Raw genomic sequence first — 13,900 nt, 5'->3', positions numbered from 1 at the left:
TTATATTCTCTTTCATCGAGCAAAAGGTAAAAAAAAACTGTCAAATGACTGAATCTCTTTATAACTGTAAAGCAGTTTGTTATAAGGGCTTTCATTTTAATTTACTTATACTAACAAAAGCCAAACTGCAATGTAATCAAAACCTCTTAATGTAATTTTACTTTAATCGTTATGCTGAATGGTGATGGTACAATGCAAGTATTACTATCAGATAAATGTAGTATAGTAGCAAGTGGAACATTTCTTATTACGGTGTGTTCACACCGAACGCGATGGACGCGAATAAAACGCCCCAAACGCCCCTAATTTGACGCGTGTACATTCGCGTCTCAACGCGTGTCCAAGAAAAATCCATCGCGCCTCAAAATATGATATTTTGACGCGCGTGAACCGGAAATGTGGGAGGAATGTGGGAGGGAGTTGTGCCAGACCGGTATCTTTGCAAGATGGCAGCTATCGAGCTAGCGCTTGAAGAGAGAGTCTCCCTTCTCTATGTACTGTGGAGAGCAGAGCAGCAGCGTAAAAGACGTCCTCGCCGTACCTGGGTCCATCAGGTCCTCCAGAGGCATGAGCAGTTTGGTGAGTTTCACCACTTGCTCCAGGAGCTGCGCCTGGATGACGGCCGATTCCAGCGCTATCACCGTCGGCCAGTTTGAGGACCTGCTTTCCCTCGTCGGTCCCAGCATCGCCCGCCTAGACACCAACTACAGACGCTCAATCCCACCTGCAGAGCGCCTGTCCGTCTGCCTGAGGTTAGTAAAACTATTTAATACGGTAGTCCTTTATTGATATCTGTGCTAATATGCTAATCCATCCAGTTATACACTGCTAACATGGATGTGCTATGCTAACAGTGAATGCTGTCGGTGTTTACTGAAAGCAAACTGTGGTACAGAGACGACTCTTTATAATATTTCTAGTGATACTCAGAAGGTCTCATCAAGTCCCGATTTAATTCGATTTATGCTGTTATCAGTGTTTGAATGATAGCATGGCTGTGGTGTCACATCAATGTATGCGCTCGGTGTTTGCTGATATCAAACTGTAGCATTAGGACCACTGAGTTAACCTTTGTAGTGATACTCACTCCTTTTTATTTAGACCTGGTTTAATTCTGGTATAGTTGAATATTTGTATATAATCCCTGCAGCTGTCAGACTCTATAGCAGGGGTCACAGCCTTTATTAAAACAGAGTTAGATAAAACTGTGAACAGTTTGGTTCATCTCTAGTTACATGGTTCTATCTTGATAAGCTGTCTTATCACAGATTAATTTTTCAAAAATATTAATGATTTAAGCAAGGAAAGGGCTACATGTCAACATACAACTCTTTATTTCTATTAATGTCTTACTTCATTCCTACCTGATTGACATGTTTAGGAATTATGAGTGATTGGCTCACTGTAGTTGTGAAAGTTGCTACCAATCAAATTATGATATGTTAAAGTTAAAACAAAACACAACTGTTTTAGATATTATCTAATATACATTTTGTAATTATCCTTATAATTACAAAAGGTTTTATGTAAGATTCATGTTTTGTGATTTAAATCTGACATCACAAAAGTATTTTGGAATTTGAATAATGTATTTTGTAACTGCAGTACACATAATACTGATTTTGAACAATTTTGTCCAGGTTCCTTGTCACCGGGGACTCCTTCAGGACCATCGCGTTCAGTTTCAGAGTCGGTGTGTCCACGGTGAGCCAGATCACCCCCCAGGCAGCGACGTCCATCTGGGACTGTCTAGTGGACAACTTCATGGCTGTGCCTTCACCTGGAGACTGGCGCTCCATCACAGAGGGATTCCAGGAGCGCTGGAACTTTCCTCTGTGCTGTGCAGCTCTGGATGGGAAGCACGTCCAGACAAAGGCACCCCATATATCATATAGGAGACACACACATTGATATACACTAAATATTCATTTCATTTCTTTTTTGTGGTGCCCAAATTGATGCACCTGCTTGATTTTGTTTAAACAATTATTGCACACTTTCTGTAAATCCAGTAAACTTCTTTTCACTTCTCAAATATCACTGTGTGTGTCTCCTGTATGATATTTAACTGACATTTTTTATTGTAACAACCAACGATTTATACAGGAAAATAATGTCTATTAACAAGGTTGCCCAAACTTCTGCATCCCACTGTATCAGTATATTTTGTCATTAGTATAATATGAAATAAATTCTACATGTGTCAAGTTGTGTGCCAACATTTGCTGTGTAGTAGAACTGAGACATTAGTCATTATAAAAATTTATTTGAAATAATATTAAAATTCTCAAACAGAAAAACATTAAACATAAATATATAAAATATAAGAATTTACAGAGAGACAGGAATAAAAAGGACCAGCTGCTCTCCAGAGCAGGAACAAGGCTGAGGAGGAAATGCTCCATTGGAGACTGGTGTGGCCTCTTCAGGGACTCCAGGATGGCCAGCTCCACCGCCGATGGACCGTCCTGGGACCCGTCCCTCATCTGCCTCGGAGCCGTCCTCCTCTGTGGGCCTGTAAAACAGCACAAAACACAAAGAAATGAGAAGGCTGCTACTAGATTTTAATTTCAACATTGAAAAAAAAACAAAAACAATAACAGGATATAATCAGATTGGTTGTAGATATTTAGTAAAGGTGATCATAAGGGAATCCCACCGACTAAAAAGGTATCAGTGCTTGCTGTACATATCTGTGGGTGCAGCAGCAGGAGCTCAGGGACTGGGGATGCTCTGCTGCAGAATCAGTTGGTTCTATCAATACAGTATTAAATGTTAACAGGTTGGATATAATAATCGTAGAGTAGACAGTGGTCCCTCATTTATTGCAGGGGTTCTCAGAATAACTAGCCCCTGGTCACAGTTCTCACAATTGATTCTCAAAGTGCAAACCTTTGTAGATTGCAAAACGTAAAAGTATTATTATGCCGCGGTTTGTCTTCATCTGCCCGCCACTTTCGTGCGCCTTTTTCCCTCACGGTGCAGGTGTGTATTTCCGAATGAGGGTCATAGTTATGGGTGTTTTTGTGCTGTTTTTTCTATTGGACGCGATGGTTATCAAAACCAAACGTGATAAATTTGGCAAGCGCAGGAGATTTGTCAATCAGGCTGCAGAATGCAATGCTGTACTGTGCAATAAAAAATCAGCGAAAAAGCAAAGCAGTGACGGATGAACAGCGGGACCACTGTGTGCTGTTTATTATTAAACAATAAAATATATTCCTAAATGATAACATGCATAAAAGCAGAACGGTATTTGTACGTCAGTGGGAAAATAGCGGTGGCTTGCTAGCTTTTGTGCGGCTTCCCCGGGTCAGTGAAAACTTTCAAAAGAGAAATGAATGAACTTACCAGGTTGCCCGATCTCTTCACATATCTTCCTCCAAGCTCGGTCCTTTTTATTCCTGTCTCGGTACTGAAAGCAGCTGGTGTTGTACAGCTCCGAGTTGTTTGCTACCGCATTGATTAGCCTTCCCCTCCATTGAAGTATGAAAGGCTTTGGCTGGATCTGCCCCTTTGACCTAGGTAACAGCCACGTCACCAGGCTCCTGATTGGTTGTCGCGGCGCGATTTGACGCTGGAGTTCAGATTTTTCCAACTCGAGCGGTAGACGCGAAACGCGCGTATGCACAAAATGCAACACAAAAACTCACGCGCGTGGTTTTATTCGCGAGTCAAACGCGCCAGACGCGCTACACTGACGCGCGTTTCACGCGTTTTGGCGTTTTCGCGACGCAAATCTGCTTCCGAATTTTCGCGGGACCCGCAATCGCGCGTTATCGCGCCTTTCCATTGACTTTACATGTAAACCTGACGCTCTATTCGCGTCGGTGTGAACACACCGTTAGTGATTTATACGTCTACAAAACAGGTTCAGTTTGTAACTGAGAGAGCGGCTCAGTGGTGCTGAATTATATTTCCAATAGAAACACAATTTCATATGTTGTAGTAACAACACACTGCCACAAGATGTCAGCCTAGGCCTACTTTAACATGCTGTTCCAGTCAAAAAGAAAAAGTGACAGAGCCTTGAAAGAGTGACAGAGACACTTTTTATGAACTCATCTGTAATGTGTCACCTTTTCTGTAGGATGAAGAAGTGCTTCCCTTCTTTTAAAGTAAATACAGGCTTACAAAGATCCTCTAAACATGTTTCTGAAATAATCCTAAACACAATCATTAAATCAAAAATGCAAGAAACTATTTATTTAATCACTCTTCTTAACTTAATTCCTTAACTTAGTAAAAAAAAAAAAAAAATAGACAAGAACTTTTCTGCTGTCTCACCTCTGTCAGTTTTCATGCTGTTGCAAGAACAGGTGGAGGTGCAGGTGGAACTCTGACTTCACTGTGGTTTGTATGTGCAGGCAGGAGTCTGACATCTCAGGACAGCAGAGGGTTGTCGAGCACGGTGACTCCTGCTGCGACGCCCCCGTCTGACTGTCCTGAGCTCTTGGTCCTCAGCAGACGGCCCACACACTCATTCATCACCATGTCTTTACCCTGCCTGTAAGAAAACCAAGACAAGGCTAACATTAGAAACAGCCACCAACCAATCCCTTTTACTCCACCACCCAAAAACCAGTGAGAAACACTAGCTAGTATTAACTTGGAATCAAAGTGCACTGTTGGGGGAAAACTCTGCAAAAGACCCAGGAGAAATAAAGACACAATGAGACAGAATTACTTTTGATGCTTTAACGTGCACACGGGTAAGCTGTTAAAAACAACTCACACCGTGAACAGAGGCTTGGCACCTTTTATAGGAAAGACAGTGAGAACAGGATAAGAAAATAATAAACAGATAAAATAAACAACTCCATATGTGGCGCTAGTCTCGTCAGCAGAGAGCTGGGAGAAAGCTGTGAGAGATAAAACAATCTAAAACAATATGTCCCAAAACAATATGTCTTCGCTGGGAAAGTCTAAAAGGATAATTCTAAACGAATCTAACCATAGACAAAGGGCAGAGAAAAGGCATCTTTGTACATTTAAAAGAAGGTAAAGAAACATAGAATCATTTTCCACTAACATTCCCTCCTGTTTTAACTTATTTTAAATGTATACAACAATTGTCTGTGAAGGTTATTTATTAAGTATCTTTAGCAATTTTTTAATGTTCAAAATGTCAACATAGCAGAAATGTAAATCATGTGGTCTAAAGAATAAAACAATAAAAGAATAAAATAATTAAGGAAGACACAGTAAAAGAAAATACAAAGGTGATAACGAAGGAAAATAATAAAACTAAAACTACAAAAAAATAAAAGAAAATAAAAGAATAAGAAAACCTTATGTTGTACCTGTATAAACTACTAATGTGTTAATCAGTGCATGATCACTTGACAAGTCATTTTTAATCACCACGTCATTTATTAGCAGCTATTACAAGTTCCTCTAACAGAATTGCAACGGGATGCTGTTCTTCTTGAGGCACGGCAACATAAGCAGTCATTGTAGTTGTTATCATCTTTGAAATCATTACTCTTAGACATGGCAACACACACAACACTAATATGAGCAGTGCTACCATGATGAAACCTAGAAAGACAAACGGCTTCGCTGCAGCAGCCAACCAAGAGCCGCCAAATAGCCAGTCCAGCCAGCCTTGTGGTGTGGCTGCTCCAGATGTGTGGTCAGTGACATATTTCTGCAGAACGGTCAAATTCTGCAAAGCTTCATAAATGTCTCCTCCAGCTTCGTATCCTTCAGGGATAAACGTGCAACATGTCTCCCCGATCAGCTTGCAAACTCCTCCTTGTGATGCTGTCAGCAGATCTAGAGTCAGTCTGTTCTGCAGCACCCAGGCCGTTCCCAGGGTCTTAGTCAAGTTGATGTGTCGTAACAGAGCATATCGGTTGGTCTCCACATGGTCCCGCACCTCAGCTACTCCAATGCCGGGGATCAAGCTCTGCAAGAACTTCACTCCTCCTCCCCAGATGCGAAACTCTCCCGGCACTCCAGTGTCCACTGTGATTCCAAAAGAATTGGGTGAGGCGATGTCCACCTCACGTCTCTGTCGGCTGCTGGGGTGGTGTTCAATACTTTGCATGAAGAAGACGTGATCTGATAATTGCACCAGGGCGCACAGACCCCCCCAACCTTCAGGGAGTGACAGATAAGCCTTATTGCCACATAGGAAGTACCAGTCAGCCAAAACTCTGGTTCCTCTACTGCTGGGTGCCGTCCGTGCACATCCTGTCTGGTACTGAGTCTTTGTTTGTAGTGGCATTCGGTAGCTGTAGTCGGAGCGACAGTTGAGGCTCATCAGCGTCGCGTTACTGGCACAGGTTTCGTTGATTGAACAGGCCATACACTTCCTCTCGTTCCTCGGTGGGCAGAAAGTGTATATGTATTTACATAGGTGAGTAGGCAGCTCCCCCACTGCCCGCGATCCATTGTTCATCACACATACTGGCAGTTGTGATGCGTTCAGTTTGTTCAGTAGAATTACATCAGGCAGTGGGTCTGAGACTTGGGGCCAGGTCAGTAGGTCAGTAGGTAGGTCTGTCCGGAACAGTGCACATTCGTGAGTGACGATGACCTCCAGGTTGCTTTTGCTGGGATGCTGTAGTTGGCCTTGGACCAAAGAGTACTGTAGCCTGGATGTGTTGCCAGGCCCAACAGGCACCGACTGCGATCTTCAGGTATGCTGTACGGCCACAGAGCAGACGTCTGTGAGGATAGGGGCATATGGGTACATGCATAGCAGTCAGTTTTATTATTCAAGTGAGCTGTAGTGTTCATAAACTGCCACCAGAAGTTAGTGGCGTAGCCATGGGGAAACTTGGTGTACTTTCCTTTGTCATACAGTGTCTGCCTTTTCTTCATATAGCGTGACTTGTTGTCCCTCACGGAAGCAAAGGTGAGGAGCCCGGCCAGGGTCAGGGCCGCTGCAGGTATTAGGAGCCACCACCTCATGACAACAGGACACACCCTCCTGTCGTGAGTAGACCCCCCGGCCAGAAAGGCTGTTCCCTCCACCAGGCGAGATCACAACAATTGGGCGAGCCTGTGTCGACTGAGTTTAGATGGCTTCACTTACTCGCCTGCAGTGACTCTGATGGATCCAAGATGGTCGTTCCGCTATTTTGCAAGCGGTGGGCGTGGTGAGGAGAACCTGATGTGGTCCCTCCCACCTGGGTGCGCTCCAGTTTTTCCTTTGGAGCACCTTGATCAGAACCCAGTCACCGGGCTGTAATCTGCAAGACACTGGAGAAACATCATCAGGTTGTTGATTATGTACAATGATCTCCTTGTTTTCTAACAGCTTAGACATCCATTCTGCTAATGTGTTTTCTCTGATTGATTTGTCTATTGGTTGACTGGTGATGGGCAGTGGGAACGGCCTACCATGAATGATTTCAAATGGAGTTAGTTTATGGGAGCCTTGTGTTAAGCGCATCCACATTTTCACTAAACCCAAACATTCAGGCCACGGCCTTCCTGTTTCTGCCATGCATTTCCTGAGCCTTTGTTTTATAGTGCCGTTAGTTCTCTCTACAAGGCCTGCGCTCTGAGGGTGATACGCACAATGGTGTTTTATGCTGAAACCGAGTGCTTCAGAGACCTTAGTGATGACATCATTTACAAAATGAGTGCCGTTGTCTGATCGTATCAAAGCTGGGATGCCATATGTGGGTATGAAGTGATTGCACAGGCACTTTGCTACTGAAATTGTATCTGCCTTTTTCACTGGGTAAATTTCTGGCCACTTTGAGAACACGTCTATAACCACTAGGGCATATTTCGACCCTTGACATTCGCTTAGCTCAATAAAATCCATATGAATTGTGTGAAAAGGGTGAGGTGGAGTGGGAAAACGGCCTCTTTTTGGTCGCAGATTTCCCTGAGCATTATATTTTTGACACGTCATGCACGTTCTGACAAATTGTTTTGCTGAAGTTTCAAAATTTACAGTGTAGAAATGAGAGTTGACAATACAGGTCATTCCCCCCGATGACAAATGCGTACAGCCATGAGTCACTAATGCCGCCATCTTGTGGAGAGATTTTGGCAACACTGGCTTGCCATAACACATCATTAAGTCGTTTGTCAGAACTGCACCGTGTTTTAGCCATTTTGCCTGCTCGGCTGTGCTTGCTGCTTTTTGTTCATTTTTCAACACATCCAGTGGAATCTGATGTGTGTTTACTGCCATCAATGTAATGTTTGTCGTTTGTGCCGCCTGTTTTGCTGCTCTGTCAGCAAGTTATTGCCTGTAGTAATGAAAGAGCCATCAGTTTTGTGTCCTGCACATTTACACAATGCGATTTGTTGTGGTAAATGTATTACAGTCAGTAGGCGTTGTAGCAGGCTGGCATGCTGAACCGGTTTTCCGGTTGGTCTAATCATTCCTCTGTTTTGCCAAATTTTTTGCAAAATGATGCACAGCAGAGAAAACATACTGGCTGTCTGTATGTATATTTATTAGTTTGTCTTTGTGTATTTCACTTTCGCTTATCACAGCTATCAGCTCAGCGCTCTGTGCAGAATATGAAGAAGAAAGTAGTTTTGCTTCTATTATTTTACTATCTGTGGTTACTGCGTAACCTACACAATTTCGGCCTGTGCTGTAAGGTCAAATGCTGTTCTCCTAGCTTCCACACTTCCACACAGCTTCTATTTTGATATTATAGCTCCGGGTGGCTCAGTGTGCTTCACTATGAGCTGACGGTTAAAAGGACATTTGTCAAATTCATGTGGTTTTATAATTATTAAACTTCTCACACGCTCAAAGACATAAATGTCAGCCAACAAGGCATCGCTCATCAAGCTTAGCTCCATAGAAATGTATGTTATTGACACTTAATAACAGCAGGGTGAAGACAGTGGCAACACAGAGGATGGCCAACAGCTTCTGTGTCAGTGAGACATTTCAGCTGGTGTGGCCGTGCTTCTTTCCAGCACTCAGCAGCTTTCTGCTGCCAAAAGGACCGTGACACTGCCCTACTTCTTTGAGCCTCCGGAGAACGACATCAATCCAAAACAGCAGACAGCCTTTTCAAATACTTTTCTCTAAAGAATGCAAATATCAAGTATTCTTGCTCCCCTTTCTTTCTGATAATGTCACTTTTACAAATCCTGTCCCATCAGCTCTCATGGCTGGTTTGGCTTTGAGGGTCGGGGAGGACAAAAAGCTATTAAGGACCTTTTGATCTGCAGTCCAGTTCTCCTCTAAAGTATTAAGGATGAAGCAACAGTGCTCCTCTTTGCTATTCTGAAATGTGTGTTAAACACAGTGTAGAAGGTAAGTAGAAGCTTACACAGCACCATCAGCCATCATGCTAAATTTGCATCTTCAAAAGTCAATGCAGCCAGACTCACACCTGATTATAAATGTTCAGGAGACACTGTTGAATGTTTAGTGTTAACTTAAATCACTCATCATTTACAGTATTACAGAGTTCGGGGTTATGGGTTAGCACTATCATGTTACCCGTAACTGGATTAACTATGGTAGTAACTTAACTAGCAGTGTTGGTCAAGTTACTTACTTCCCCCAAAAGTAATCCCCTTACTTTACTGATTACTTATTTTCAAAAGTAATTAATTACTTAGTTACTTTTTAAAAACATGATTTATGACCTGAATAGGTAATAACGCAATAGATCTTTCAGCCCAATTCTACTTTTTCTGCATCATCCATCATACAAAATGTAATCAAATGGAAAAGTCTGTTTTTAAAACTTGTTTTATTAGTTTGAATCTTTTTACTTTATGCATCAAGCAAAAATTAAATTATATGCAACATTCTGACTAGAAGAAATTTGTGGAGGAATCCGCGAGTCTCTCTGTGAATTTCCAATCCCGTAGTAGCGTACTCGGTGCTTGCTCTGAAGTTAAGGGTTTTTTCGCTGTAAAAAGAAAGTTTCTAAAAGTTTTTGTCACTTTTTACGGAATCAAACTCAAAGTAAGCTCAGTACTTCCACGCTTTAAACGCTGCACGGTCATACTCTCTCTGCACTCCTCCATAGATTATCCATTCTTGATCTGCACACAGCTGTTATTGTCATGAGGCACTCTGGCAAAAAAATTACGGTTTTAGTAACGCAGTAACGCAGCGTGCTTATGGGAAAGTAACAGTAATCTAATTACCTTTTTGCAATAGTAATCCCTTACATTACTCGTTACTTGAAAAAGTAATCGTGTTACTGCCCATCTCTGGCTGTGAAACACTAATAAAAAATGATTAACTCAAGTTTTTGCTGCTAAAGTTGGTTCCATCAGCTGCTGAATCACAGGATGTACTTGGTTATAGTCATTTGTGCATTTTGGGTTGCTTTAAATAAATAATGATGTGTTGTAATCATCCAGATCTAGAAGCTTAAACTGCTTTTTCACGTGTCTGTAAATGAATTTCTTTCTTATCATTGGTGTCGGCTTCTGATTTGTCTGTTGTCAAGGTCTCACCTCAGTGTGATTCCTCACGTTTTGTCATGATTAAAGGATGAATGGGAACACAGCTTCAGTCACTGTGTTCACTTCCTGATATGTCAGAACTGTGCTCACATCACTCACTTTTTTAACAACATGACACACTGCTGTAAACAGTGTGTCACGTTACTTGAAAAAAGTAATCGGATTACAGTAACGCGTGGGCAGTTAATGTCTCTGTTAACTAGTCATGATAGAAGCCAATATTTCTGTCCAAACATGGTCGGAATATGTTTCACTACAAGCTAACATTTACAGCATGACTTTAAGCTAGCACCATAAAGACGGTAAAAGACACTGTAATATGTAGAAATGCATGTGAAAAGTGTTATATTAGCAGTGGTTGTGCTACTCCACACAGCCACTTTAACATTACTGACACTGTATTTCTTACCTGTAAACAGCGGGTCTTGTGTGATAAAAGCTTGTGCAGAAAGTAGCAGGTGTAGACTGGTCCATAGCACTGTATGAAGTGATAAGATGTGAAAGGACATATATAGGGTACCTTAAAGGGCGGCTTAAAAGTGTTTCCCTGAGCTTTTACTTGCAGCTTGATGTCTAAATAAATGTAAATAAATGTGAATGAAAAAAAGAGAAACGAGAAAAAGGAGGAGCCCGGAGCTTCGTCTTTCGCTCGGCCTACCCCGCTATAGCAGACGGACCGTCAGAGACTCGAACTTGGCCGTTAAACTCTGGGGTCTGAATGCTGGCCTCTTAAGGCTGCGCACCACACAGCCGGCCAGAAGAAAATAGAAAAAAAAGGACATTTATCTTCTGTTGTTCAACAATTTTTTTTTCGTTTTTTTAAATCTATTTAGCTTGTTGTGCAGTATTGTTCCACACAAATGACACATGGAAACCTAGCTATTTTTTTATTGGCTTTCACAAAATGGGACTGCCAATGTTGGAGGTGTTACTGCAAAGTCTTCCTGCTAGCCGGAAACCTGCTGGCGGCGCCACTATGTTCTCAGCACACTCTTCAGCGTCAGCTTTGTTGCCTGTTTTCGGCACACCTACCTAGTCCCACTCATCCACTTTATCTGCTCATGGCAGATTTACCCACACTGTGCACTCCTTGGATTAAGGTAAATTGAAGCAGGTCATTATAAAAAAGACACACAGCTTATCATCTTATCCTTGTGCAACAGCTAAAAGCACTCTGTTCATTTGTTTGCTAGATTAGCCGCTAGCATACACACTGTGTTAGAGGCTTGTTGCTACCTAGTTAGCGATGCTACACACCTGTTACTGTGTATTTTTCAATGATTCAGCACTCCTTGGATTTTTAGACAGTAATGAGATCATGTGCACACTCCACAGAGGTCCAGAGTCCAAATGTGACCTCTAGCACCAAACGCTTGCTGCAGTTCTTGGTGTCAGAGGTGACGCACAAGGTATCAGGTTTTCTGTGTGATTACTTTTTCATATAGGACCAAGTATGTTTGGATAGCGTTTTGCCCTTGAAAACTGCCGTTGAATATTAGACATTGTTGTCTAATGTTATAAATGTATTGATGTGAAAGGTGTAAGTGTGACAAATATGGAATAAGATAGGAAATGAGAAAGGAGGCAAATACTTGTTCACAGGGCTATAGTCTGTAAATGGTCTTTTGGCTATAGTAGATCTTTTACTTGTTCATTTTTTAATTGTTTGTTTAAAATAGTTTTCTCTAGGTTAAGGCGTACGGTCCAGGCCTTCAGAGCAGTGGTCTGGCTGTTGGAAAACCCACTGAGTTCACAGTTGATGCCAAGCAAGGAGGAAAAGCTCCTCTGAAAATTATAGCCCATGAATATCTGGCTTTGTATATGATCACAAATATGTTAAATATATTGCATGTACCGTATTTTTCGGATTATGGGTCACACTTAAAATCCTTTTTCTCAATAATCGACAGTGCGCCTACTTAAATCTGATAGAACTAATCCCTTTTCTTCTGCACAGGATGTTGAAGGTAATTCTGTGGATGTCCAGGTTAAGGATAATGGCAACAGCACCTGCACCTACACCACACGCAAGCCTGTGAAGCACACTGTGATGGTCTCCTGGGGAGACGTTAACATCCCTGAGTAGGGATGGGTATCGTTTAGGTTTTATCCGATACCGGTGCCAAACCGGTACTTTTGAAACGGTGCCGGTGCTTAAACGGTACTCAAACCGGTGCTTAAAGAATGAAGAACACAAACTTTGTCCAAAAACCTCTCGTGTTCAGCATTGGTCTTACGCCTTTATTTATACCTTCATGGTACATGGTGAAACACACAGATAAAGCAGGAACTTAACTGCACGCCCTTCACTCGTGGGTGGAGAACATGCAGTTCCAGGAACTTAATCTAACAATAACAGCTGGTTTTCACAACTTATTGTGGTTAATGCTTTGTACGCTATCTATAAATTCAAATTCAAATTTTATTTGTCACATACACAGTCATACACAGTACGATATGTAGTGAAATGCTTGGATAACTGCTCGTGACCTAAAGAAAACAAAAAAGGAAAAGGCTATGAATAAGATAGGAAATAAATATGAAAAATTAAAAGGGTAAATTTAACTAGGAAGGAATAAAATAAAAATTAAGGTTAAAAATGAAATAACTGTACAACACACTGGGAAAGAATAAGATAAAATATATAAATTAAATTGAAAAATGGCAAACCTTCTGTTGCTATGTGCTGATAACTAGAATATGCTTAAAGAAACTGACAGAAAAACAACTGCTTTATATGTGCTGGGAGTCAGGGAGTGTGCTCTCATGATAATTAAGTTTTGCACGTTCCTCTGACTGCTACAAGCATAAGGGAAATTTAAACATAATACACTCATATTTATTTCGCTGAAGGCATATATTCATAAAAGATAAAAATACTGTAACACAGATCGTTGAGCAGATCGTGTGTTGATCTGAGTCCTGTGATTTCCAGTAGTGATTTATTCCCATAACAAAATCAAATTGTCCTCTGCTGCTGTGTTGTTGCACAATGAAAATGATGGAGGTTTCAGAAACAGTCCGAACCTGGTTACTGTCTCAGATATGACGCTAGTCTTATCCTGCCTGCTTCTGTGTGTATATATGTAATATGCATATCCACATAATTATGGATTATTACAATTATGATATTTAATAAACACACACTGTGTTTTAAAGAACATACATTAAGAAACTGATTGTATTAAATTTTTATTTCAAATAAATTTCATTATATTTATAGTCATCATTTTATTATAGATTAAGTGCAAGAGTTGTTAAGTGTGGATAAATAAATAATAGTTTATTGCAATAGCAAATTGCGCCTTGGAGTCCTGAGGCACTGTGCAGGGCAACTAGAAAGTGTGTTCTGGACTCACTGTTAGTATCCACTGATTTAGTCACTGATCAACCTTCAGTCACGTAGGAGGACAGAGCTTCATGTTTATGGGATTAATGTGCAGTTTCATTGAATCCGTATTTATCTGTAAACAGGGTT

At 41.4% G+C, this 13,900-nt stretch overlaps 1 protein-coding gene across 1 annotated transcript; it reads left to right on the top strand.

Moving 5' to 3' along the window:
• The first annotated feature begins 276 nt into the window (after positions 1 to 276).
• LOC308385762 (uncharacterized protein) lies at positions 277 to 2,142 on the top strand. The gene is made up of 2 exons (XM_080864885.1): positions 277 to 752; positions 1,641 to 2,142. Exons 1-2 carry the CDS (start codon positions 493 to 495, stop codon positions 1,909 to 1,911), a joined length of 531 nt encoding a protein of 176 aa, XP_080721011.1. The 5' UTR covers positions 277 to 492; the 3' UTR covers positions 1,912 to 2,142.
• The last annotated feature ends 11,758 nt before the right edge of the window (positions 2,143 to 13,900 follow it).

This window comes from Rhamphochromis sp. 'chilingali' (assembly GCF_963969265.1).
Source record: "Rhamphochromis sp. 'chilingali' genome assembly, chromosome: 18".
NCBI classification, from domain to species: domain Eukaryota; kingdom Metazoa; phylum Chordata; class Actinopteri; order Cichliformes; family Cichlidae; genus Rhamphochromis; species Rhamphochromis sp. 'chilingali'.
The sequence above is the reverse complement of the archived record's forward strand: the minus strand, read 5'-3'. Positions and strand labels throughout refer to the sequence as shown.